Here is a 25,758-nt window from a genome sequence, read left to right on the forward strand (position 1 = left end):
AACTATATGCCAATATGAATTGCTTAATCAGGGTAGATCTGTGCTTTGTTTAGGAGAGCAATATTTTTTGATTCAGATAGGAATAGTTAAGAAGTGTTTGGTCTATGACTATATCAGATATTCCTCCATCATCAACTGGGTAAATAATTTTATATTGTACCTAGAAGGATGCATCGATAATATAGGTACCTCTTGTTCATCAATCCATCAATCAACAAGTATTTATTAAGTGTCTGTTATATGCTTGGAACTATGCTAGATATTGGAAATAAAAATGTAAAAATTAAATATTTCATACTCACAAGGAACCGGAAACAACAAGGACCTACATAAGTAAAGGGAGAATAAATACAAAGTAGATATAAGGTAATTTGAAAGGGAAGGTGTTAATAGCTGAAGAAATCAGGAAAGGTTATCAAAAAATGTAAGAAAAGGATTCTCTGAGACAGAGATGAGAAAGAACAGCCAGTGCAAAGCTATGGAGCTAAGAAATGAGAGATGGATTGTTACTTGTGAAATATGGAGAGATCAGCTTGTGTGGGAGGATAGTGTATGGCTAGATTGTGTATATAGGGTACACAGAGCTGATATAGGGTAACATTTTTGCTACCACAGAAACTATTATGTGAGTATTTGGGGACATACAGGACCTGCCTTTCTGTCCTTCTTCCTTTAGGATATATACTTAGATATGGGCTCAATAGGTCAGTGGGTATAAAAAGTTTTATGAATTCTCAGCATAATTAATTGTTCCTATTGTAAGGCTTCTAATCACAATTTCACAAAGATTCTGTTAGTATTTATTTTTTCACAATTTTTGATTATTGATTAATTTTTGCCAGTTTGAATGATGTGAAATGAAACTAAGTTATGAATCAGCATAGTAGTGTTTGACAGTGTCATCCTTTGGATTCAAAAATTGTGTCGACTTAATAAAACTTAATAGGTCTCTATGAAAATTAATTTCATTAATCCATCATCAAAAAATCTTTGATGGACAACAGAATTTTATTAAGTGAAGACTTAATAGAGCTATTCCTTTTTAGTTTTTCAAATTAAATCATTTAGTAGTTTTCACAGAATTTCTGAAATAGCTATAAAATGATTAAATAGGAGGCAAGCAGTGACAGTGAGAAAATAAAATAAGTAAATGGCCTTTCTTCTGGTTCTTTAATTAAGTTAATTAACTACTTATTTAATATTTCTGTTTTTTGAAAGGGATTTTGTCTCCCTAAAGAATTGATGGAAGAATGTGCAGGAGAAGGAGCATCAGAATTCCATGACTATGAAGGAGGTGGAATCGGAGAGGGTGAAGGCTTGAAGGATGTGAGTGACCAAATAGAAAATGAAGAGCAGGTATGTGATGAGTCTACTTTTTCTCTGTGTGTTTCTTTCTTAATAGGTAGTATTAGAAAAACAAATTATTTTTTACTTGTCACAGGGAATCTTATTACTTTGCCATAGAATTATTGCCTATCCATTTGAAGAAAAACAAATGAGCTTTTTGGTATTGGAGCTTATCTTTATTGGGAAATCTCTGTGGTTTGGGAGGTCCTTTACGGAGTATTTTTTCCTTGTGTGCTTTTGTTTTTGTTTTTTTTTTAATTATGGAAAGACTCAACCAATCTCAAGGAAGTTATATTAAAACTTTTTATTAAAATTTACTTCCAACAGGAAACAAATGCTCTGTTGGCATGTAGCCTTTTGTTATTAAAAGCTCTTTGCTAAAGAATCTTTTTTTTTTTTTTTTTTTTAATTTTCTTTATTGGAATCAAAACTTCAGGATGAAAAATCCAGTTTTCATATGTTTTAGAGTAAACTCTTTGTCTTCACTTCAGTTAATATCTGAATTGGTAGATATTTAGTATATGTGTGTTAATTAAAGTGACATAGAGATATGCAAAGATCCTGAAATTACTTTTTTGTATAATCTGCAACTAAATTGTAAGAGAGTGTGGTAAAATGGATTATGTGCCAGGCTTGAAATTAGGAAGACCTGGGTTTGAATCTTATTATTTAATTAGGGACATGCTACTTTTAGTCTCTGAATACCCCAACTTTCTAAGATTGTAAGCTACATATGAGTTGCTGCTATGTAGTGATGGAATTTCCATACTAGGTGTTTACCAAAGTGCTGAAATCACAAGTCTGTTCCCACTATCTCTGCCTCGCCCCCCAAAAGAAAAGAAAAAAATATTTTTATTCAGCATTTAGCAAATGGTGATTTATAGGCCAAGATGTGGCCTTTTCCTGTTTCTGAGTTAAGAATGAATTTTTCATTTTTAAATAAAGTTTTGTTATTGAAACCACCTTCTCCCCCCCCCCTCACCCCCCCCCCCAAAAAAAAAAAAAGTAGCAGCCTGATTTGTCCTTCAGGAGGTAATTTGCAAACTGTTGCTTTATTCTTATTTATAGTTGTCCAATTTTTTCCCCATTTTATGATTAAATTTAGATTTAAATTCCAAGTAATGGTGAAACAAAATTAAATAATGTTAAGTTGTTCATTAATGTCTTTGACAATGTTATTTGATATAGGTAGAAGATAGTCATCAAAAGGGTCAAGAAAAAGAAAAAGAAGACCCGAACTCAAAGCCTGATATTAAAGGAGAAGATAATGCCATTGAAATGTCAGAGGACTTTGATGGGAAAATGCATGATGGGGAACTGGAAAAGCAAGGTTTGGCATTTTTGACTAATATGGACCCTGTATCACCTTATTCTTAAAGTCCAAGAAACTTGATGTTTTCATTAACTTGTTAGAACAAGTTGGTTCATTACAGTGTTTTGTGAACAATGTGTTATTCAAACAATTGTTTGAATTGTAGTTGGTTCAAGAACATTTGATATAAATATGTGTACCTTCCTCTTGACAAAGGCAGAAATTTCTAGTTATTTCAAAGATGCCACTTTTCCCCAGTTACCTCATACATTTGCTTACAAGATGACTTATTTAATTTTGAAAAGTTGTGCTTGCCCAAAGCCAATATATTGGTCAACATGGAGATTACCCATGGCAAAGCAAGAAAGAAAATGGTAGCTTGGGGCAGGGGGTGGAAAGGGATCTAGATCTTGCAGAAATGAATATTGCTATTTAGATTATAGCTAAAAGGAGACTTAGGTTGTCTTCTAAAATGCTTCATCTTACAATTAAGGAAATTGAGGACCAGAATAATGAAAAACCTTGCTCAAAGTTACCCAACTAATAACAAACCTGAAAATCTAATTCTTCTGCTGCATTTCACTGAGCTTTCTACCATACCAGTGGATTAATTTAAGGCTTTGTGTAAATGGAGGCTGTTGTTTGATATCATATATAAACCTTTGTTCTTTTACCATGAAGAGGTTTTAGCTTTTATGTATCTCTTTTTTGAAGAGGTTTTAGCTTTTATATCTCTTTATCTTATCTGCATTTCTCTCTGTCTTGGGATATGTCTTATTAAACTGAAAGCCTCTCCCCTTTTAGAAAATGATGATGAGAAATCTGATAATGAAAATGAAGAACTAGATAAACAGATGGGAGATCTCAATGGAGAGGAAGCTGAAAAACTAGATGAAAGACTCTGGGGTGATGATGATGATGATGATGATGATGATGATGAAGATGAAGATGATAGTAAGGTAGAAGAAACTGGACCAGGAATGGATGAGGTAATTTTGTTTAAAGGGGAAAAAAAATAGTAAAGTCAGAGTCATAGCTTAATAAATTATATTGGTCATATGAGAGATTATGTTTTGGTATTTCTTTTTCCCTATAAATCTCACCCTCCTCTTCTATTTTTCTTCCTCTTCTTTCCCTTTCTTGCTGCCTGCTTCCAAGATTTATTAGGTTTTTTATTGGTTACATTCATTGTTAGTGAGATTGCTCTGGGGTTAAAATTGTAGATGATGAATTAAGATTAGAAGAAAGGGACAAAAATAAATCTTCTTTTGGCAAAAATGGTTTAAAGATGTACTTTTTAATAGCCACAGAATTCCTTCAATTGTTTTAGTTATTCCAGAAGCATAAAATGATGGAGATAGAAGAGGCCAGAGTCATTTGGTTCTTGGAATGATATAAAGTAATAGCTTCAGATTTATTGCCTGAGCATGGCTCTTTGAATATTTTTCATACAAATACCTCTCTGTATTGCAGTTTGGATCTACTTTGATTCTTATTTCTCCAGGTATGATCCCCTGTGACTAAATTGGTCACTAAATGTGAGCAAATTTATAGGATTTGGATTTAAGGGTTTTTGTGCCTGCCATTATACACTTACCTTCATCACATACTTTCCCCACTTCTGTCTGTTAAGGAGGACTCTGAACTTGTTGCAAAGGATGACAGTGTGGATGCAGGCAATCCGAGCAAAGATCAAAAGCAGCCAAGCAAACAGGAAGAAGAGGGAGAAGAAGAGGCAGATGATGATGGACAAAGCAAAGAGAAAATTCATGAACAAATTGATGAGGTAAGAAGAATTTCAAAATAAGTTCTAGGTAAAATGATAATTGCAGACATGAAATGAAAACTTCTTCCTGACTCTTAAAGCTTTTTGATGTAGGAAAACTGTTCTATGTTCAAATTGTATCATGAGTTTGTAGACATCATAATAAACAAAGCCTGGCTTTTAACAGACAGCATCACTGGAATGGAACTGGTGCTGGGGGAGGAAGGATGGGATGGCTCTCCCATCTCTTTTATGTTTGATTTTTTGATAAATCTGTGTTCAGTTCAGTTAATGTTTATTAAGTGCCTAAATGCATGGCGAGATAAAGGAAGCAGCCCCATCTTCCTAGGAGTTTGTATTCTAATGCATTAAAATACATAGATATTTCTTACTACATTGTTCTCTTTCTTTCACAGAGGGAATATGATGAAAATGAAGTGGATCCTTATCATGGCAACCAAGAAAAGCAACCTGAACCAGAACCTCTGGACCTTCCTGATGACTTGAATCTTGATGGTGGAGAAAAGAGTGATGAGGAGGATAAAGCTGAAGAAGGAGGTACCAGTAGAAGAAACTGCTTCAGCAGTTGGAATTTGCTAAAAATGGTTGAAAAATATATTTTGACTTTCTCAAAAAAAAAAAAAAAAAATCCTTATAAATTGAAAAAAGAAAACTTCATAAAATATAAAAGCTAAAATCGAGATCAGGCCAGAAGTCATGTGATGGGATCAGTTTGAAATGACCACCTCTGCTTGTTTTTGTTTTTTTATTCCCCACTTATAGTACAGAGTACTTTATTCCTAGGGGTAAAGTAGTCTGTGTAGCAGTAAAGTATAAAAAGAGAATATAGAATAGTCTATATGTAAGTAAAGCCTATTAACTGGCTGATGTCTCTTTAATCTTGGTATTATTTTATATTCTTGATGTTTCTTTTAATCCCCTCATATTGTTTTTTCTTATCTTTTCTCTTACCATGGTTGTGTTCTTTTTTTTTTTTTTTTTTTTTTTTCTTTCTTTTTCATGCACATGCACCCACAATATTATCCTCTAGAGTGATTCAACATTTGTGCTCTCTCTATACGGCAGCCATTTATGCTATAGATAAATAGTTATGTAGATACATAATTATATACTGCCATTGTGGGAAGGGATTTTTATAGATCTTGAAATTCCTCATTTTAAAGATAAAAAAAAAATTGAATCCGAGATATATGAAATTCATATGGGGCAAAGAGCAAAGGACTTGAACCTTTTAAATTTCTGTGTTTTTTTCCACTTTTCCATACATCCTTGGCTTTCTTCTGAGGCTTTTTTAGTAGTAGGCATGATCCTACTCATCTATAAAGTAGCATGAAGATTTTTAGTCAGACTATTTGATATATAAAATTCCAAATAAGTTCTATAAGTTCTGTAAACAATGAAGAATCTTCAGTTCTCACATTCCCAAAAAGCTGGTTTCATTTATTCTTTAATCCAGAGCAATCTTTTCATTGTGGATTTCTGAAACTCACTCTTTTTTTCTCCAGAAGTGAATCCTCTTGAAATAGATGAGAAGCCAGTGGATCCAGAAGAAGCTGGCCTTGGAGCTGAGGAAAAAGATGAAGATGCTATTCCTGAGGAGGCTAAAGATCAAGATGTGCCTGAAGAAGGAGTATCTGAAGATAGCAAAAAGGAGGAGGAAAAAGAGGCAGAGTCAGGAACAGATGATCAAGAGAAAGATCACGTTGAAAACTCAGAGGAGAATGCAGCCGAGGAAGAGCCACAGTACCCAGAGGATGAGAACAAAGAGGCCAGTGAGGAAGCCAGTGAGAAGGGTGAAGTCCCTACTCACCCAGGCCTCCAGCCTCAGGTGTGTGTGATTATGGTTATCCTTCAAACAAAGAAGGAAAGAACTGAGAAGAAAGAAGGAAGGAGAAAGGAAAAAAATGTTTTTGTTATGTGGGGAGATGGGGCGAGAAAAACATTCTTATTCATACACTTGTGATGTATTTAATAGTTTAGTTTCTGCTCATCCGACAGCATGGAGCAGTAAAAAGAACTGAATTGAGAGGCAAAGGATCTGGGTTTAAATCATAACCCAGTTCAGTATGAAGTTGAACAAATCATTTGATCTCTTTAGGACTCTTCATTTGTAAGACAATAGGGTAGAAATACAAATGGAAAATGGTGGGGTTAGACTAAAAGATCTCCTGATATGACTTTCAATCTGCTTAAGTGCCCTCTGGCCAAGGACTTGAGAAAAGCACTCTAATAGTAAGTAGGCTACTGCCTACTTGCTAGTTTTGATGGTTTCCTTTGTATTGCCTCCTCTTATGATGCTAATTATTATATTCACATTGATCCTAGGAAGAGGAAGAAAAGGAACTTCCAGAAGTGGATGAAGAGGTAACTGAAGCCATGGATAGGAAGGAACATGAGTCCTGTGGGCAGATAGGAGAGGAGAACCTCCAGAGTGAGATTGCTATTGAGCTTGCCGGAGCTGCATCTGAGAAGGACCAAGCTAAAGAGGTAATTAGGGATTTTAGTTTACAGTTCAAGGCTTATTCTTATATGATGATTAAACCCCCTTTTTTTCCCCTTACCCATATTGAAAGAAGTCTTGGTAATTATAGGGATATATTATTTTATTTGCTTTTCTGAACACTCCACAGTTCACCTTTGATTATGCTTCATGTATACAGAAATCTATAGAAGAGCATGTATTTAAGAGATTTGTAAATAGCAAGTGTTACTGGTATGATGGGTTCAAAGAAGTAAGCGTAATTATTTTTAAAAAATAACCCCCTAGAAGGGATTAGAATGGGCATTCCTACACTGATATATTTGTAACAGTGTTAGCTTGTTTTTGGTTAGCCATTAATCTTACAAATACTTTTAACTTGTATTTGTATATCCTAAATCATGAAAGGAATGTTCTTATACATTGATCTAGGTAGTGAGAATGTAAGGTCAACAAATGTTAAATTAGTTGTTATCTACTAGAATAAATTGTTGATGAATTTCTTCTTGCTTTATTCTTCTTTGGCCTTGGATTTTCAGGAACATGGAAGTGGTACTGCAGATGCAAGGCAAGCAGAGGGCCATGAGTCCAAGCTGATGTCCCGATTGGCTTCTCAAAAGCAAAGCAAGAAAAAAACACAGGTCTTTTTCTGTTTTTCTTCTCAACTGATATGTAGGTTATAGAAAAGAGCATTTATAAACAAGATCTTTTTTTTTTTTTTTTTTTTTTTTTTTTTGTTGTTGTTGTTGTTGTTGTTGTCTCTCGTGCTCTGTCCTCTTTCTAATCTTGTGTCCCAGAAGCACTACGTTAAAATTGCTTTTCCTGATAGGGCCACTTTGCTGGAACTTTCTCCCTTTGAGCATTATGGTTCAGGAAGGAACTATGCTACATTTTCTTTGTTCCATATAAGTATCTATCAGAGTTTTATACTTTGGCACATAGTGCTATACTTACAGACTTCTGATTTTGTTGGCATAACTACTTCCATTGTCACAAATCACACAGCATGCTCATAATTTTCATTTATGGTCTCTGATAGCAGCTAGTTTGGTACTGGGTGTTTCTGAATTCAGCTAGGCTTATCCTCTGATAACGGTCAATTCCTAGATTCTGACATGTAGGTATCTAAGTGGTTATTGAATGAATGATTCATTCCATAAAATTTCTATTTGTTAGGTTGCCTAATTGACAATTAGAAGAATAAATCTTTTTTCCAAGGTGCTTATCAAAACCAGTCACCCATGTTTTAATACATCTACAAAGTTTTTTTCCCCCAGAATCTATTTTATTTTTTATTTATGGAAGAAAATAAAGCATTTTCATAATGAAATAGAAAAGATGATTTTATATGACACTGCAGATCTTGCTATTTCTTTCACATATACAACAAAATGGTCATGTAAATTTCTTTTTCCCTCTTTTTTTCCCATCCAACTCCTTCCTCTCTTCCACTCTAGAGATGGCTACTATTAGTTAAAAATATGTGTTTGCATATTGTGTATGTAAAATTATTCAATACATACTTTTATTTATCAATTCTCTTTCTCTGGATACAGATAGGGTCTTTCTTAATATTCCTTTATAATTAATTTGGGTGTTTATAAAAGTCAAAATAACTAATTCACTCAGTCATTCTTAAAATAATATTGCTGTTACTGTATAGTGTCGTCTTGATTTTGCTCATTTCACGCAAATCTTTTCCATGTTTTTCTAAAATCATTGAGCTCATTATTTCTCATACTAGTATTTCATCACAATCATATACTACTACTTGTTCAGCCATTCCCCAGTTGATGGGTATCCCCCCAATTTTCATAAAGCTGTTATAAACATTTCAGAACATAGATTCTTTTCCTTATTCCTTGGAAATAGGCCAAGTAGTGGTATTGTTATTAGAGGATATAGGTAGTCTAATAACTCTTTGGTCATAATTCCAGATTATTCTCCAAAATGGTTAGATCAGGTTCACAATTCCAACAAAAATGAATCAGTGTCCCAATTTTTCCACATTCTCTCCAACATTTGTCACTTTCCTCCTCTATTATTTTAGCTAATCAGGTAGATATAAAATGATATCTCAAGATGGTTTTAATCAATTTTTTTTATTATTAATGATTTAGAGCATTTTTTCATATGACTGTAGATTCCTTCATGGGAAACTCCTTGTTCATGTCCCTTGACTATTTATCCACAGAGTTATAAAAGAAAGCCTGGCCAGGCTGACAATGAGCGTTCCATGGGAGACCACAATGAGCATGTGCATAAGCGTCTAAGAACAGTGGAATCCACCAGCCCAGCAGAGCAAGAATCAGCCCAGCCACAAGCGAAAGTGGAAGAAGCTGATGCATTTGAATATGTTAAGCAAGACAGTGAATCCTATGATACACAGACCTATGGTGAATATCACTGGTTACCACAGAGCAGTCATAGTCCTGGTTGATGTTCTATATCTCTTTGTGAGCTGAATCTATGCAATTTCCTTGTGGACTTAGGGTTCTGCAGAAGTACTCTTAGAGGAAATTGCAATGTAAAGTGTCTATTGCAGTAAAAGCTGAAAGATTTCTATTCCCAATGTGCTTTTTAAAATGTTTTTGTCATTCTTAAATAACCCCACCTAATATACTGTTAATGAATCTAAGGTAGTTTGTTGCTTAAAACTCACTTAAAGATGGCATCTCCAGTATGAAGAGTTATGGATTTGAAATAGATGTTTTCCTCACTTAGTGAAAAGGAGAGGCAAAATGGAGCAATGAATTAGGTCTAGCATCAGATTCAAATATGCATTCCCTTCTCCTAAAGGTCACTCCCTGACCTCTCTATGTAGCCATCCATCTACATGGGATAAAGTTAATGATAGCTACCTGAGGAGGACAGCCCAATAAAAACAGCTTATTTTTCTGTAGCACTTGAAAGGCTAACAAGACATTTTCTTCACAATAACCTTATTAAGAAAAGTAGAGAAAGTATTCATCCCATCTTACAGATAAGGGAATTGAATCTCAGAGCAATTAAGTAACTTGGCCAAAGTTGGACAGTTATATCCAAGAGTCTAGATTCAAACTTAAGTATTCAGATCCCAAATTCAGCATTCTTGGTGCTGAATCACACTTCTCTCCTATGGATTCAGTTGTATTTATTTAGTGTACATTTTCCCATAGTACTGATAAATTATTTCACATATTCACACATCTGTAGAAAATAGTGAGAGGTACTTTTATCTCTGTGCAACACAGAGGACTCTGAGGCATGCATTATGAAGTATTTTGCATAAGTCAGACAGTGACACTAATAAATCTCTGAAATTAGAAATTAGGGAAGTATTGTGTTTACTTTCTGTGATCTAGATGGATTTTTATGCTTTGACCATAGATGTGGCCAGCCAGGAGCAGCAACAGTCTGCTCATCCCCCCAGCAATGAGCAGAAAGAAAACTCAGAAGATGCTCCTATGGAACTAGAAGAACAAGAAGATGATCTCAAAACAATAAATACACAGGAATTGAAGCCAGATGAAGTTAAATCTGGTGCCTTAACAACCCAAGGTAAGCCTAATTCCTCTTCTGCTATATATCTCATGTCTTTCTCTATAACTAGTTAAAACTTGTATCCTGGTGATCACAAAAGTTGATAGCCTGTGTAATTCTTTAGTATATAACTGTTTTAGGTTTTGGTTCTATGTCAAGTGTTAAGTTTCTAATTTGAGGGGGGTAAAAAAAGCCATCTTTGTAATGAAAACCTGATTTCTAATTTTGAAGGAGAAAACTTCCTGAAGTTCTATGTTTTCTGAATAGAATGCGTTGGACATGTTTATCTTGGGCCCTTGCCCGAGTCATGAGATTTATGTAACTGAAGGAAGATACCTGAAAAAATTTGATTCATTTGAACTCAAATTATCCTTCCATCAGGAACCTAAAGCAAGTTGATAGCTAAGTGCCCCTCACTAAAGGGCCAGAATTATGTGCAGAATGCAGAGCTGTAGGCAGCCTAGCAGAGGAAGACTTAGTTCTAATTCTTGCTTCTTGAATAGTCAGAGAAATTCATCACTACTTAAGTACTTGATAATAGTAGAAGTGACATCTTGGACAGAGGAGAAGCATTGCAGCTTAGAATATTAAAGGAAATATTTACATAAAGACAAGGGGAAAGCTATCTCTTAAGAGTAGAAGAAATTAGGAATGGTATTATGTGGAAGAGAAGTTAGGAATATTTGAGTGAAGCTATATCAGTAGGAGGTAAGGCCTTCTAATGAAGAGTGCTGGAAGATTAGAATCAGTAAATGATATTTAAGAAGAAATAAAAGAATTAACCATGGTGCCAAGGGAATAAACCAAGTTTAGATAATAGCATAGGATTTAATTAATACATTTTCATGTAACAGTAGGTAATGATGAGACTGAAATGGAAATCCAGCCAAGTAACACAGAAAAAGACCAAGATGTGAGACCAGACAAATCACCACCTACTAAGATGGAAAATGAAAAGCAAGAGAGAAGCAGAGAGTCAACCATCCATACAGCATCTCAGTACCTCACGGACTTGACTTTCCAGGTATCAGAAGTTTGGTTAATTTGATTTGATAAATTTCCAATTTCAAAAATTGCCAAAATGCTTTTAAAAATGATTTCCAAATTCAATCCAATGAACACCAAGTGCTTGCTATGTGTAAGACACTGGGAACACAAAAGAAAATATATCTTTAAGGAGCTTGTTATCTACTATATACAAAGATAAGTAGTAAAACTAAGTTAGTGAGGAAGAAAGCATTAACCACTGTGGGAAAGGGGAAATTCTTCTTTTGGGAAGTAGCCTCTGATTTAAGGGATTTTAAGGGGTCCAAAGTTAGGAGGGAGTGCATTCCAGGCAAGAGGGGACAGACTTTGCAAAGGTGTGGAGGTGGAAGTTGGAATGTAAACTTCACAGAATAGCATGTAGTCCAGTTTGGCTACAACATCCAGTGCATTATGAAGTAAGGTGGGAGTGATAGATAAGAAAGGATTTGTGATTTATCCTAGCCAATTGAAAGACATTTAAGATTTTTAAGAAGGGAAGTAGCTTGGTTAGACCTCTATTTTACAAACAGCAACTTGAAAGCTGTGTGAAAAGGTAAAAAGAAGGGAGAGACTATAATTAGGAACACCAGATGAAGAGTGGAGGCAAGAGGTGACAAAATTTTGACTTAAGGAAAGGAGTGGCATACAAGGGTGGAGAAGCATGGAGGATTGTGAGGAGTAGGAGCAGCTTGCGTAGATGGCAGGGTGAAGGGTGGGAGAGAAGAGAAGAAGCACGTAAATCCTTTTCTGCACAGGGTGAGTTTTAAAAGACATTGAAATATCCAAGTCTGCTCACTAGACAGTTGGAGATGTAGAGAGATTCAGAATGGATATATTCAGAATGATATGCATGGAAATAAGAGAGGTTATGCTGCCTCAAGATCATCGAGAGAGATTGAAGATAAAAATCTTTGGGAAAGATTTTTGTAAAATTATCTATTCTTAATAGTTGTGTGATACATGATAGTCCAGCAAAGAAGACTGAGAAAGAGCAGTTATGTCAGTTGAGAAACCTGGTAAAGCAGTGTTATAAAAGCTGGGAAAGAAAGAGAGTGAATGTTGCGTAGATGGTGGTGGACACTGTAAAAAGTTGCAGAATATCTAGTGAGAGTGAGGATTGAGAAAAGATCTTTGAACAATAAAGTTAAGAGATTTGGAAAAAATAGAGCACTTTCATTTGAGCAGCAGGACTGAGAGCAGTAGAGAAAAATCCAGGAGAGAGATGAGAAGAGATGGAAGAAGAGAGGGAATGGATTTTTGAGAGGCACAATGAGTAAGGCTGACTTTCACATGAAGAGGGCTGCTTTTCCCTCAGAGACTGCAGCAAGAGATATAGTATATTTGGGAGAAGGGGAAATCCACAGCAAGTAATCTTTTCTGAGTGTATTAGGAAGTAAAGACCTCTTTTGAGGAGGAAAAAAGAGATACTATAGGGTAGGGTTTCTTAAACTTTTTCCTCACATCCACATGTGCTAGGGAATCCAGTGGGGAAGAATAAAAGGACTGCTGTACAGCAGGGATGGCTTAGTAAAGAAAAATTCACAGAGAACTCAGTGGCCTCGAGACTTCAACTATCTAAGAAGATAGATGGTTAGGAGAAAGCAGAGTTACGATTTGGCAGGGTATCAGGAGTAATAGAATAAAGGAGCAAAGGATTCAAGGCTTGAATGCTTTGGTAGAACTGACTAACTCATAGGATTGAGATGAAGGAAAAAAAGAAAAAAACAGCCAAAGTGAGAGAAAAGAGGGAGGAATAAAGAAACTAGACTGGAAATTGAAGATGAAGAATAGATTTTAGAGGACTGGAGGAAAAAAAAGTACAGTGAGAGAGGAAGAAAAAAATACCCATGAGAAAATTATAATTTCAGGAATTTAAAGTCACGGTGGATATAGTTCTATATAATGGGGAAATCCAAGAAATAGAACATAGAATAATTGAGAAAGCCAAAGTGAGGGGCTTTAATGTGTATATTGAATATCCTGAGCATTAGGGAGGGGATTGGGGTTGAGAGAGAGAGTAAAACTGAACAGGAATTAAATTCCATGAGATATATTTCTACCATGTTTAACATATATTGGACTACTTGCCATCTAGGGGAGGTGGGGGAAAGAGGGGAAATTGGACCAGAAGGTTTTGTAAGGGTTAATATCAAAGAATTATCCATGAATATGTTTTGAAAAATAAAAAGCTTTAATAAAAATAAAATAAAATAAAAATTCCATGAAAAAGCATGGCAAGCATCAATAAAGTAGGTTTCAGAAAAATTGTGATTAAAATAGTGGGGAGTGTGCCCTTCCCTAGGATATTACAGGATATGGGAAACAAGGAAGTATTCAGCACTGTCTTTAGAATTTTCTAAAATCCATTTCGGGGATAATCCTCTTCTTTTTTAAAAATAAATTGAAAGGTGATGCCCTCTTCACATCATTTCATGCATCAATCTACAATAACGATAAGTCACAGCAAAACAGGGCTATTTACATTCTTCATAGAACAGAAGAGGGAGGCAGTCCTTACTTAGCTATGTTTGGTGGCCATGATGGCTTTAAACTCCATTTTACTGCCCTTAGTCCCATTGTAGTCATTATCTTATTGCTGATGGATGTGTATACTTACATTTTTGATTTATGGCCAACCTGAAGAAAATTACAGCTACTTTTTTTGTTTATCTTTTTTTTACTTATAAATTTATATGCCTTTGCTAAACTCTGGCACTATCTATACATTGAGACATGAAGCAAAAAAAAAAAAAAAAAAAAAAGGTGAAGGGAGACAGTGTGTCATGCTAAAATCTTGGATTTGGAAGGCATTTCAGCAATTATCTCAGTCTCACAGTGTTTTCTAAATATGAAGTTAAATTAAGTCTTTGGTATACAAGGTGTGACTTAGCTTTCACTGGGAAAGATTGAGGCAGAGGTATCCTATGACAGAAATATGGGACTTACCTGTCCTGTTTGAACTAATTTCTCTTGCTTTCTTAGCACATTCTTAGAGATGTTGGACAACTACGGGAAGAGCTGGAAAGACAACTAGAAGCATGGCAAAATCAAGAACCAGGACACCCAGATGAAGTAAGTGACCTTTGTTAGATGGATTTTAAACAAACACCAGGATGTTGACATGAACAGTCATCAATTTAGCTAAAAAGTGTTCCAGTGCAAGGTGGAAAAACAAAATCCAGGGATCCTCACACTTCACTGGCCAAAGTAGGCAGATTCCTTAGAGATATGGAGGGGATCCTCTGGGCCAGGGCAGTCAGTTAAGGACTAAGATTTCCCATCTCATTGGAAAGCTATAGTCTGGCTTTCACTGCCCTTGAGGCAACATTATGTGTCAGAAGTCACACAGTTTACATTGGCAGAACCTGGATTAGAAACCAGTTTTTCTGACTCTAAATTCAGAGATCTCTCCACTGTGCTGTATCCATGGGTTCTTTTAAGAAATCTCAACCATAAATCAATTCTAAAGACCTAGAAAACTTCATACCTCTTGTTAATAATAGAGAACAGCAATGGCATGGATAATTGAAACCTTAAAAGCTTTATCTTATCCAATGGTTTTTGCCTTTTTATCTGAATTTAAAAAAAAAAAAAAAACCAGCAAAATTGATTTGTTCAAATTGCTTTGATTTCTCTTCCTTGGTCTTTGATGGAAACACCCAGGAAGCATGTACTGATCAAAGGCAGTGGTACATTAATTGGGGGAAAAAAGGGAAGGAAGAGAGAGGAGGAAGTAAAAGCAGTCCACTTACTTGTGACAGTCTTGATTAATCAGGGGAGGGTTTTAATTTTTGGTGACTTTGTTGAGAGAAATATTTTTCATTATAATCACACATATGCATGTGCCAATATACTGGGCCTATTATATTAGTAGAAAAAACATGTTGGTTGGATAAGCAGAAAACTAATTTATATGGTTAGTTCTTGTGGAGCTATTTTTATTTGCTTGGCAACTTCACTTTTGGAAATGTATCCGTGATGAAGTGGTTGGCTTTTCTGTTATCAGCACCCATCTACTAAAAAAAGGAATCTTTCATTTAGAGCAGATGTGGCTGCATTTGGACATGTGGATAATCTAGTCCATCCTTGTATAGAGTTTTTTCTTCCATCAGTTAAAATTGAGTGGTCACATATTTTTCATGAAATAGAATGTTTGGGATGAGTCAAAAAAGGCAAATGTTTGAGAAAAAGTACCTTCACAATTTACTCTCAAGTAATGAGGGTATCTACATTTTTTGTCCTAGGAGAAAGCAGCAGCTGAGATGTGGCAACAATACCTTGTCCTGACTGCCCCTCTCTCACAGCAACTCTGTGAACAACTTAGACTTATCTTGGAGCCCACCCAGGCAGCTAAGCTAAAGTAAGTGATATTTTCAGGTCATTGATACTTAGAGTATAAAGGAAACTTGGTGATTTTGGCAATTATAAAAATCTGTCTATATGAATACTGAGAAATACAACCTAGTTATGGAGAAAGAATATACCATAATATTGCTGGTGTTCTGAATTTATTTTTATGTGATTTGGAGTAAAGTTTATCATTTGGGTTCCAAGTTATTTGTGTTAGGAATTTTTAATATTCATGAAGTTCATCCATTAATCTCTCTCTTTTTTTTTAACATATATGCATGGGTAATTTTTCAGCATTGACAATTGCAAAACCCCCTTTTTTAACTTTTCCTCTCCTTCCCTTCACCCCCTATCCTAGATGCCAGGCAAACCCATACATGTTAAATATGTTAAAGTATATGGTAAATACATTATATGTATATATATCCATAGTTATTTTGCTGCACAAGAAAAGTCAGAATTAGCTATAAGGTAAAAAATAACCTGAGAAGGAAATCAAAATTGCAAGCAGACAAAAACAGAGGGAATAGAAATGCTGTGTTATGGTTCATATTCATTTCCCATAGATCTTTCACTGGGTGTAGCTGGTTCTCTTCATTGTTGAACAAATGGAACTGATTTGGTTCATCTCATTGCATTAACCTCTTTTCAAAAACAATAACTGATGTTTTCCATGCATCTATTCACATAAGGTAGTTATTAATAATAATTTTGTTTCCATAGTCAGAGCCATGAAGGTCTGGATCCATGAATTGAGGGTCTTTAAATGCTTTTTTCTTTTATGATTTTGGTTCTACTTCACAGCTCTACTCACTTGTTCCCCTAAATTAAACAGAATCAAACAATTTTTGATATATTTTTAAAACTACTATTTTTTATAGAAATGTTATTTTTAAAAACTCATTTTATGTTTACCTAGCTATTGGTTTATCCATTCAAATTTTTATGTGTTGGCCAGCATCATCTGAACTCTTCAACCTCAATTGATGGTGCCTTTGATTGCTTCAGTTGTTTTGATGGATTTGATTTGAAAGGTTACATTAAGGTGATTTTGTTATTTTTAAAAAGTACCAGTCCAGTAATGGACTGATATAAGCTCTGCATTACAGATGTAATGGCATGTATAGCAAAATATATAGCAAATGTATAGCAAACAATACATATTTATATCTTTTCCCCCATAAATTCACAGAGGAGACTATCGTTCAGGGAAACGACTGAACATGCGGAAAGTCATTCCATATATTGCTAGTCAGTTTCGGAAGGACAAAATTTGGCTTCGAAGGACCAAGCCCAGCAAACGCCAATATCAGATTTGCTTGGCCATTGATGATTCCTCTAGTATGGAAGACAACCACACCAAACAGGTAAAGAGAAAAGACAATAAGAGATTTGCATGATGGGTGATAATGCAGTCACCAGATTTTTTTTTTTTTTTAACATCTTTACAAGTGGATGTGAATTGCTTATAGTATTGATCAGTTCATCTTTATTTATTTATTTATTTATTTTTTTTAGATTAAAGCTTTTTATTTTTCAAAACATATACATGGTTAATTCTTCAACATTAACCCTTGAAAAACCTTGTGTTCCAATTTCCCTACTCTCTCCCCTAAATGGCAGATAGTTCTATTTATGTTAAACATGGTAGAAATGTATGTTAAATCCAATATATGCATACATATTTATACAGTTATCTTGCTGCATAAGAAAAATACTGATCATTTTATCAAAGGACAATATTTTGAGCCTCAAACATTCACTAGATTAGGTAACCCCGAGCAAGTCATTTATTCTCTATTTGCCTCATTTCATTCAACTGCAATTTAGGGTTATTGTGGGATCAAATGAATTGATATTTTTAAAGTACTCAACATAGTATCTAGCATGTAATATTTATTTTCTTTCTTCAACTTCTATATTTTTTTATAGCTTGCATATGAATCATTGGCAGTGATTGGAAATGCTCTGTCCCTTTTGGAAGTGGGTCAGATTGCTGTATACAGGTAGGGATGCTCTTTCATTTTAGGGAGGGAAAAACCCCAAACAAATTGAGGTTTGATTATTTAAGTCATATAATAAAAATATATTCTTGTATTTTTTTCCTCCCAGCTTTGGGGAAACTATTCAGCTGCTGCATCCATTCCATGAACAGTTTAATGATCAATCAGGAACCCGGATACTGCAGCACTGTAAATTCCAACAAAAGAAAACTAAGATTGCTCAGGTATGGGGAAAAAAGTGCAAATGTTATTTGAATCAAATGGTCTTTTGCAGTTATTTTCTTTAATTTTTAATTTGTCTCTTATTTTTATGTCGCTTTAATTTCTGAATATCTTTCCTCTATCTTAACAAAGAATAAGAAAGAAAAAAGCAGTTTAGTAAAAACAAATAGCATCAGTCAAGTTTCACAAAAATAAACATCATTCTCCACCCATAGTCTAGCATCAATTTTTTTTCAGATCAACTATTTTCAGAGTATTGTGAATTGCAGAAAGATTCCCATGCCTTAGCTGATTCCCCCTTTATTTTAATTGACATTTAGAACATGAAATTTAGAAATGTGGACATTTTCTTGATGTAAAACAGGATTTGGCCTATATTTCTGAACTCTCCAAATATCCTTTGGATTAATTTACCAATAATTACAATTCTGTGCCTACTTATCTCTTCCCCCAAAATGTTTTTACTCTTTTGCATAACTCCCAGTACTTTGTGGAAAGAAGTAGAGGAAGGAAGAAAAAATGAAATGGGGAAGTAAGGCAGGCCTCAGGTGATTTTTTTTTTTTTTTTTTTTAAATAGTGCATCCAAGTGACACCTGTAAACATTGAATTATAGAACTGGTTCTAGACAGGAGTCTAGAACTTTTTTTAAGTGTCATGGCCAGTTTTATCTTGAGAATTTTGGAGCATTTTGTAAAGAGAATTATCTGTTCCTAATGATTCTCTCAGATGTTTTGGAGAGACAAAATCCAAGGATTTTTTGCCATTTTCTGAATCATTCCAGGAGTCATTGCTCAGTCTTCTGGATTCTCTAGTTCATGATTCTGCCTTTAGACTTTAAAGTTTCTTTGTTATTGTTGTTGGGTATGATTATTGTAAGGGAGGCTCTTTTTTGAGCATGTTTTGGGATTTTTAGTTTGCTCATCAAAATTCACTGTTCCTTTTGGAAACTATGAGGGTCATGTCCTTACACTTGGACTGTCCTTTATAGAACACTAGGCATTATTTTCTTGCATTTATCTTGACCAAGCCTGCGAAGTTGTGTACCCCAGAGATGCCATAATGCAGCTTCTAAAGTTTTCCAATCTGTATAGGATGGAAGGTTTTTATTTCCTTACCTGTAATCAAGAAATATAGGCCCCTTAGGGGATAATGTCTTCTGTGTACCTTAGGGCAAGAAATGACAAAGAGTTTTCTTCTTTTCTTTTTTCTGGTTCTTGTTCATTCAGTTTTTAGAATCATCAGCCAGCATGTTCACTGCTGCACAGCAGCTCTCTCAAAATACCAGTCCAGGTGAGTTCAATTCTCTTCTCTTTGATAGTAAATTAGTAACCACTTGTTCTACATTTTCAGCCTATTTGCCATACAATATGCAAACCTATCACTGCCTCTGAATGTCTGCACTTCTGGAAATCTTTTCTTAAAATGCATTCGTGGCTGGTAATTTCAGACAAAGATGGAAATTCCTGGGTATAAATTTCTATAATAATGGAGAAGTACCGTGAGCCTAATCTATAATCAACTATACCCCACCTCCTGGTTTTTGAATACAAAGATACATAAATATATGTTACATAGGCTTCCTTGCTCTGTGCTCATCCCACTGTATGTAGCTTAGGAGCCTGGGATTCAACTAGTGGGTAGAAATTGTGGATAAACCTCCCTTGCCAATAAAACCCCCACACAAGAGTTTCTTTCACAAGGCTTATACATAACTTTTGTTATAGCTTTTCATTTTCTAAATGTTTCTGTTGTGGCATTAATGCAATTTTTAAAAGTTGCTAGATTTTTTTCCTAATATGGGTAATTGAATTATTAAAAATGACTCATTTTATTCCTTCTCCTATGTACTGCTTACTTAGAAACAGCACAGCTGCTTCTCATAGTCTCTGATGGCCGAGGCCTTTTCTTGGAGGGGAAAGACCGAGTCACAGCAGCAGTTCAGGCTGCCCGCAGTGCAAACATTTTTGTCATCTTTGTCATATTGGATAATCCCAATTCTCGGGTAAGTGGGTGCTAGCAGGAAAAGTATATGTTTGACAGTTTTTCCTGTGACTTTTATATCAGAAACGTGGTTTCATGTTGATCACTTTATAAAGTGGATTGTGGTTTTTACACCTTCAATTAAATCTGACAGCTGTTTACACTATATGCTATATTGGAAGACAAAAGTGAAACAATCCCTACTTTAAAGGAACCTACTTAAATTTTTAGTCCAGTTTACACCATTTTTGAGAATGGGTTTAAACACCTTTGAAAACATTCATTACTTCTTTCCTCATTTTACTGGTATTACTATATCATGATCTATTTAATACCAATGAGCACCAAATATTCTATTAAAGTATTTATCCAAAATTTTATTTGTTTCAAATACTGTTCATCCATATGGGATTATGCTAAGGAATTTTTTGTTGTTCAAGTACTACGTTTTCAGAAAATTAAGAATTTAAAATGATTTTGTCACAAAATAGGGAGTTTCTCCTTCACCCTAGTGTCTGATCAGCTATCGAATATTTTTACATTCATTCAGTTATAATTCAACAAATAGTTAAAATACATATATTAAGTATTTAATGTGAAGAGAAAACTGTTGCCAAGTACATGGTCAGAGAAGACTTCATGCAGGAGATGACAGTTGAAATATAACATGAATTAATCAGGTAAAGCGTAGTAAGAAATTCCAAGCATAGTAAACTATATGAGCAGAGATATGAAGTTATGTTTGACAGAGAGAAGTACTGTTTAACTCAGTCATAGAATATAAGGCTAGTAGGAGAAAGGAGAGAAGGAGAAGACGAAGATTAAAAGAGAGAATGCTCCTAAATTGTGGAGGCTTTTGAATGCCAGATAGTCATGTCTGACTTTTCATGACCCCTTTGGTTTGGGGGTGTTTTTTGGGACAGAGATACTGGAGTAATTTGCCATTTTCTTCTCCAGTTCCTTTTACAAATAAGGAAACTGAGGCAGACAGGGTTAAGTGATTTGTCTAGAGTCACATAGCTAGGAAGTATCTGAGGTTAGATTTGAACTGAGATCTTTCTGACTCCAGGCCTGGAGCGCTATCCACTGTATCACCTAGTTACCTGAACTATTATTATAATAATTGATAGTAATAATAGTTCATATGTGACTAAAAAAAACAACAAACAAACAACTGAACAACAATAATAATATTATTGTCATAGTACTTTAAGACTTACAAAATACTCTACACATATTAGCTCATTTTATCCTCAGTTTCCCTGGAAAGTAGGAGTAATTATTGTTTCTAATTTGCAGATGAAGACAATGAGGTAGAGATTGAGATTCACAGAATCTCATAGCTAAGGGGAATGAGGAAAAGGCATAATTTCTCTTTATAGTTCTCATCAATGTGTTGAACTAGTAATCATCTGTAAAATCTCTGGCCAAAACACAGGGTTTTTTTTTTTCCTTTTTAGTAAATGTTTACCAAATGATGCTTTGCAATTTTTAAATCAAAACACAGTCTCTGAGAGACTGATTTTCAATTCAATTCAATTTAAAATTGAATGAGATTACTTATCTTGGGAGTTGTCTGGGAAGAGTGTGTCCTTCTCAGAGAGCAGAGAATCAGGAGCACCTTCTCCCCAAAGGGGACAGAGTTTACATCAGGGCTCCCCCAAAGGTTAAAGGGGATACAATTTACATCAATAGAGGGAATAGTCCTGAAAAGTTCTCATCTTCATCATGGGTAGGTGTATTTTCATAGGGGGGTTTTCAGGAGAGGAGAGAAAGTACCAGAACAAAATTTAATAGCTCAAAGTGGGGGATCAAAGAAAAGCTGGATGGAATGCAACTGCCTGACCAGGTCAGTATCTCACTGATGCCCAAGGTTTGAGGGTTAGATCATGATTGTTAATAAAGCTCATGATCCTTACAAATCATTCTATACAAATAGGATAATCTGGTACTTGGTTCTAATAAGAGGCAGATGGGCTGCTTCCTGACAAGGGAAGAGAGTAAGCTCAAACTAATAGAGGGCTATTTCAAGGTGAGAAGGCCTTTAGGGAAATGATGGAGAAAGAAGTCCAAAGTCAGGAGCAGAACCAAAGAGGAATGACAGAATAAATGATTCAAGAAGTCAAAGAGAACTATGAAAATGTAGTTATTAACTTTAAATACCAAAAGAACATGGAGTTAAATGGCATGTAGGATTTTCCATATATATACTTTTTTTTAGAAATTTAATAGGTATGGGAAGAAGAGAATTGGGAGAGCCATTGGATTAAATCAGAGGGTAAATCTGAGTCTTTATTATGATTTCAGAAGCCTAAACCTATAAGTAGGTGGAAAGGAGTTAGTGAAGGGAAAAATAGTAATGATGCAGGAAGTAGAGGTTTTGACTGTATGAGACAGATTGGGATCTAGGATACAGAACCAGAAAAAATATCAGAATGAGCAATAATTTCAAGACATTTGGAACAGTAGACTAATTCACATCAGATACTGTCTTCTCAGTAAAAAGGGAAACAAGTCATCTGCTACTTCAGTGTTTTCAGAGAAAAGAAAATAACAGTTAGGGACAGAGTTAATAACAGTAGTATAAAAGTATCATTGAACCATTATGAGAACTCAGGTGATGTTATTCTGATGAGGTTTAGATTTTGGGTACCCAAATGAAATTAGGGTTTCTGGTTGGTCAGGGAGTTAAATAAGTTCTAGTGGCAGGTTCGGGGTACAGGATAGGTTTGGCTCTCCTGCATCCCTTGGGATTTGGCACAAGGCTAGGGAGTTCTGAGGAACTCCCTTTTAGTGGTGCAAGAAGTTCTCTTTAAAGAATTTACAGACCTTAAAACCTAGATTTATAAAAGAGGTTTATTATGGGGATTGGAACTAAGGTTAAAGTTTAGTTAAGGGAATAGGTGAAGGTAAAGAGAATATGGCATTGAAAACAGTATTCCAGTGGGCAGAGACCCTTAGCATGCCAAGTATAGGGCTGGTATGTTTGGAACCTCTGAAAAGAGAGGGTTTTAGTTTGGCTCTTTTTATAATGAAAGATTTAGTTAAGGGGGGGGGGTGGAGTCCCCCAAGTTGGCTCAGATCCAATGGGGGCTGGGACGAGTCTGGATCTCCTATTGGAATTTAAAGGGATGCTTTTGACAGGATTTGTGAATCTAAGGTGCAGACTTAATGTATCAGCCAGGAGGGGCTGGGAATAATCTTAATCACAAATCAATCTGAAAGGATCACAAATCATTTTCTTAAAGGGACCACAAGCTGCCTCAATTCATCATAGATTTTACATGTTAATTTTAGTGAATGGCCAATAGAAAAATTATATGATAGTTGAGAGCTAACCATCCATGTAATATAGATGAGTAGGATTAGAATGGCAGAGTATTAGGGAGTGAAAGATCCTAAAGTATTTACAAGATCAGCCTTCTTCTCAAAGCATTTAGTTTGGAAAATTCTAAAGTTCTCAAATCAAGAGTTAGTTCTAACTGACAAAACATGAGTAATTCAGCCTTTAGTGTTGAGTGTTTTCTTCTGCTGTATTAATCTTTGCCAACACAGTATCATTTTCCCTTAGATTACCAGTTTTAAAACTTGCTTTGTCAATATTCTCAGAAAAGCAGTGAAATACATCACATACGCTTCACATCATTGACTTTTTTTTTTTTTTTTTTTTTCTATTAATATTGGCAGGATTCCATCTTGGACATTAAAGTTCCAGTATTCAAAGGACCAGGAGAACTGCCTGAAATTCACTCCTACATAGAAGAGTTCCCTTTCCCCTTCTATTTGATCCTTAGAGATGTGAATGCACTTCCTGAGACCCTTGGCGATGCCCTTAGGCAGTGGTTTGAGCTGGTGACTGCTTCTGATGGACCCTAAGGCTTGACAGCAGAGCCTGAAGCAAGTTCTTCATCTGTAACATGGTTAGAATAGTATTCTTCATCACCAGATGCTCCCAGTTGGATGGCGCTTTCTATAAAGTTGAAGAGATTTTTGGATGCATGACATTCTTGGATCTTTGTTCTTAAATGAACCCAGAGCTCATTTACAAGATGTTACAATTTTGGCTATAATGTTTAAAATATTCAGTATTTACATTTTTATTTAATAACACTACATCATACTCTTAAGGACCTCCCTCCAGAACTGGTATTTGTGAACCTAGGGAGAAAATGTAGATAGGGCATTGGTAGAAATGTTTTTCCAGTCTTGTTTCAACTGTGAATTCTTAGGATTTCTTCCACGTTTCATATGTCTGCCCTGGAATCATTTATTGCCCATGAAGAAATTATATCATTGACTTATGTCCCAAAGCTTTTGCATCATCATCATCATCAGCAGCAGCAGCAGCAGCAGCAGCAGCATCATCATCATCATCATCATCATCATCATCCATTCTCTTAAGCATCCCTACTCTTCTTAGCTAAGAATAAGCTTAGAGGATTTTTTGGGAGGAGTCCTGGCAGCCGCCTTAGAAAGTAACTGTCAATGCTATATAGGAGAGGTTGAGTGTAGACAGGAGCTGATTAGCTTCTCCCCAATAGCAGGAAGAAGAGTAGCTGCCTTTTCCATCTTTCTGTTGTTGCAGCTTTGCCTTAATAAGCCTGCAAAATGCATTCACCAATCCTAAGTGACTGACAACTGATTTAAGCTGATGGGTTTTGAGTGTAAGAGACCAATTTTTATCAGGATTAGTGTGAAGGGAATGAACTGTCCTAGAAGGGAGATATCTATATGTCCTTTTTTGTGTTCTTGTATCCTGTCTAAGCACTGTGGATTCTAGTTAACTTTCACAGCAGTTTTTAGGCCTTGTGGAAATGGGTTTTTGTGTCCTGTCTTTGCTGCTCCCTCTCATTTGCTATTGTAAGCTACTATGCAATGATGAAAAGGTTATTTTTGCTTTATTTTTTGCAGTATCTCAGTGCCACTGTTTACGCCACTGTTGTAGTAATTTATTCCTTTAGCTGATATTTTTCTTAACTGTTGGGAGAAGGATGGATGTAATAGGAAAAGCAGTTCCTTATGCTAGTTTTAAGCAGTGAGGAATCAAGTTTGTTCCTAGGAAGGAAATGTTATTGGGAAATATTGAACAGCTGAATTTATTTTTGCAGTCAAAACATGTTCATGGTTCTTGGGAGGGTTTCTATTCAGCCAAAAAACAGTACTTGAATACTTGAAATTGTGTTCTTTGTTCTATTTAATAACACTTTTTAAATGTTACTGGTGTCTTATGTCAGAAAGATATTTTGTGTAAACATGCCATGATATAAATATCCCTATGTATGTATTTGACACTGTGAAGTTTGCCACTTGTCCAAGGTGGTCATTAAAGACAGATTATTTGTTGGTTAACCAAGTGTCCTAAAGCATGTATATGATTTTTTTTTTTTCATTGAAAAAGCTATGCAGCTTCTATTCTTGGTAAAAATAAAAAAATGTATTACTGTTGTATGTAACTCATAGCCATTCTTAAACTGATGCAAACAAACAGGTTAATTGACTTGTTCAGGATCAGATATCTAGGAAGTATCTGAAGTCACATATAAATATGAGACTTCCTGCATCACACAGGGGAGACAGACAGAGAGTAGTATGATTTCTCTCTTAAAGCTATCAAGAGGACCCAAAAAACTTGTTTTCACTAGCATTCTCCAAACTAAGACCATTAAGAAGTATTAAATGGTGAAATCCAGGTCTGGATTTGGGGCATTGGCCAATTTTCTGAGGTTTTTG

The 25,758-nt window shown here is 35.3% G+C and overlaps 1 protein-coding gene across 1 annotated transcript in view; it reads left to right on the forward strand.

Moving 5' to 3' along the window:
• Nucleotides 1–25,481, forward strand: part of MDN1 (midasin AAA ATPase 1) — a 170,314-nt gene extending 144,833 nt beyond the window's left edge. The window contains 19 exon segments of the mRNA XM_074310297.1: nucleotides 1,219–1,356; nucleotides 2,536–2,677; nucleotides 3,464–3,648; nucleotides 4,293–4,445; nucleotides 4,841–4,982; nucleotides 5,951–6,273; nucleotides 6,771–6,932; nucleotides 7,464–7,565; nucleotides 9,119–9,320; nucleotides 10,294–10,464; nucleotides 11,301–11,470; nucleotides 14,455–14,544; nucleotides 15,717–15,832; nucleotides 17,015–17,189; nucleotides 17,755–17,828; nucleotides 17,935–18,049; nucleotides 19,275–19,338; nucleotides 19,908–20,050; nucleotides 23,716–25,481. Coding sequence (XP_074166398.1) covers nucleotides 1,219–1,356; nucleotides 2,536–2,677; nucleotides 3,464–3,648; nucleotides 4,293–4,445; nucleotides 4,841–4,982; nucleotides 5,951–6,273; nucleotides 6,771–6,932; nucleotides 7,464–7,565; nucleotides 9,119–9,320; nucleotides 10,294–10,464; nucleotides 11,301–11,470; nucleotides 14,455–14,544; nucleotides 15,717–15,832; nucleotides 17,015–17,189; nucleotides 17,755–17,828; nucleotides 17,935–18,049; nucleotides 19,275–19,338; nucleotides 19,908–20,050; nucleotides 23,716–23,904 — 2,856 coding nt within the window. The 3' untranslated portion in view covers nucleotides 23,905–25,481.
• The last annotated feature ends 277 nt before the right edge of the window (nucleotides 25,482–25,758 follow it).

This window comes from Sminthopsis crassicaudata, chromosome 4 (genome assembly GCF_048593235.1).
Source record: "Sminthopsis crassicaudata isolate SCR6 chromosome 4, ASM4859323v1, whole genome shotgun sequence".
Taxonomy (NCBI): domain Eukaryota; kingdom Metazoa; phylum Chordata; class Mammalia; order Dasyuromorphia; family Dasyuridae; genus Sminthopsis; species Sminthopsis crassicaudata.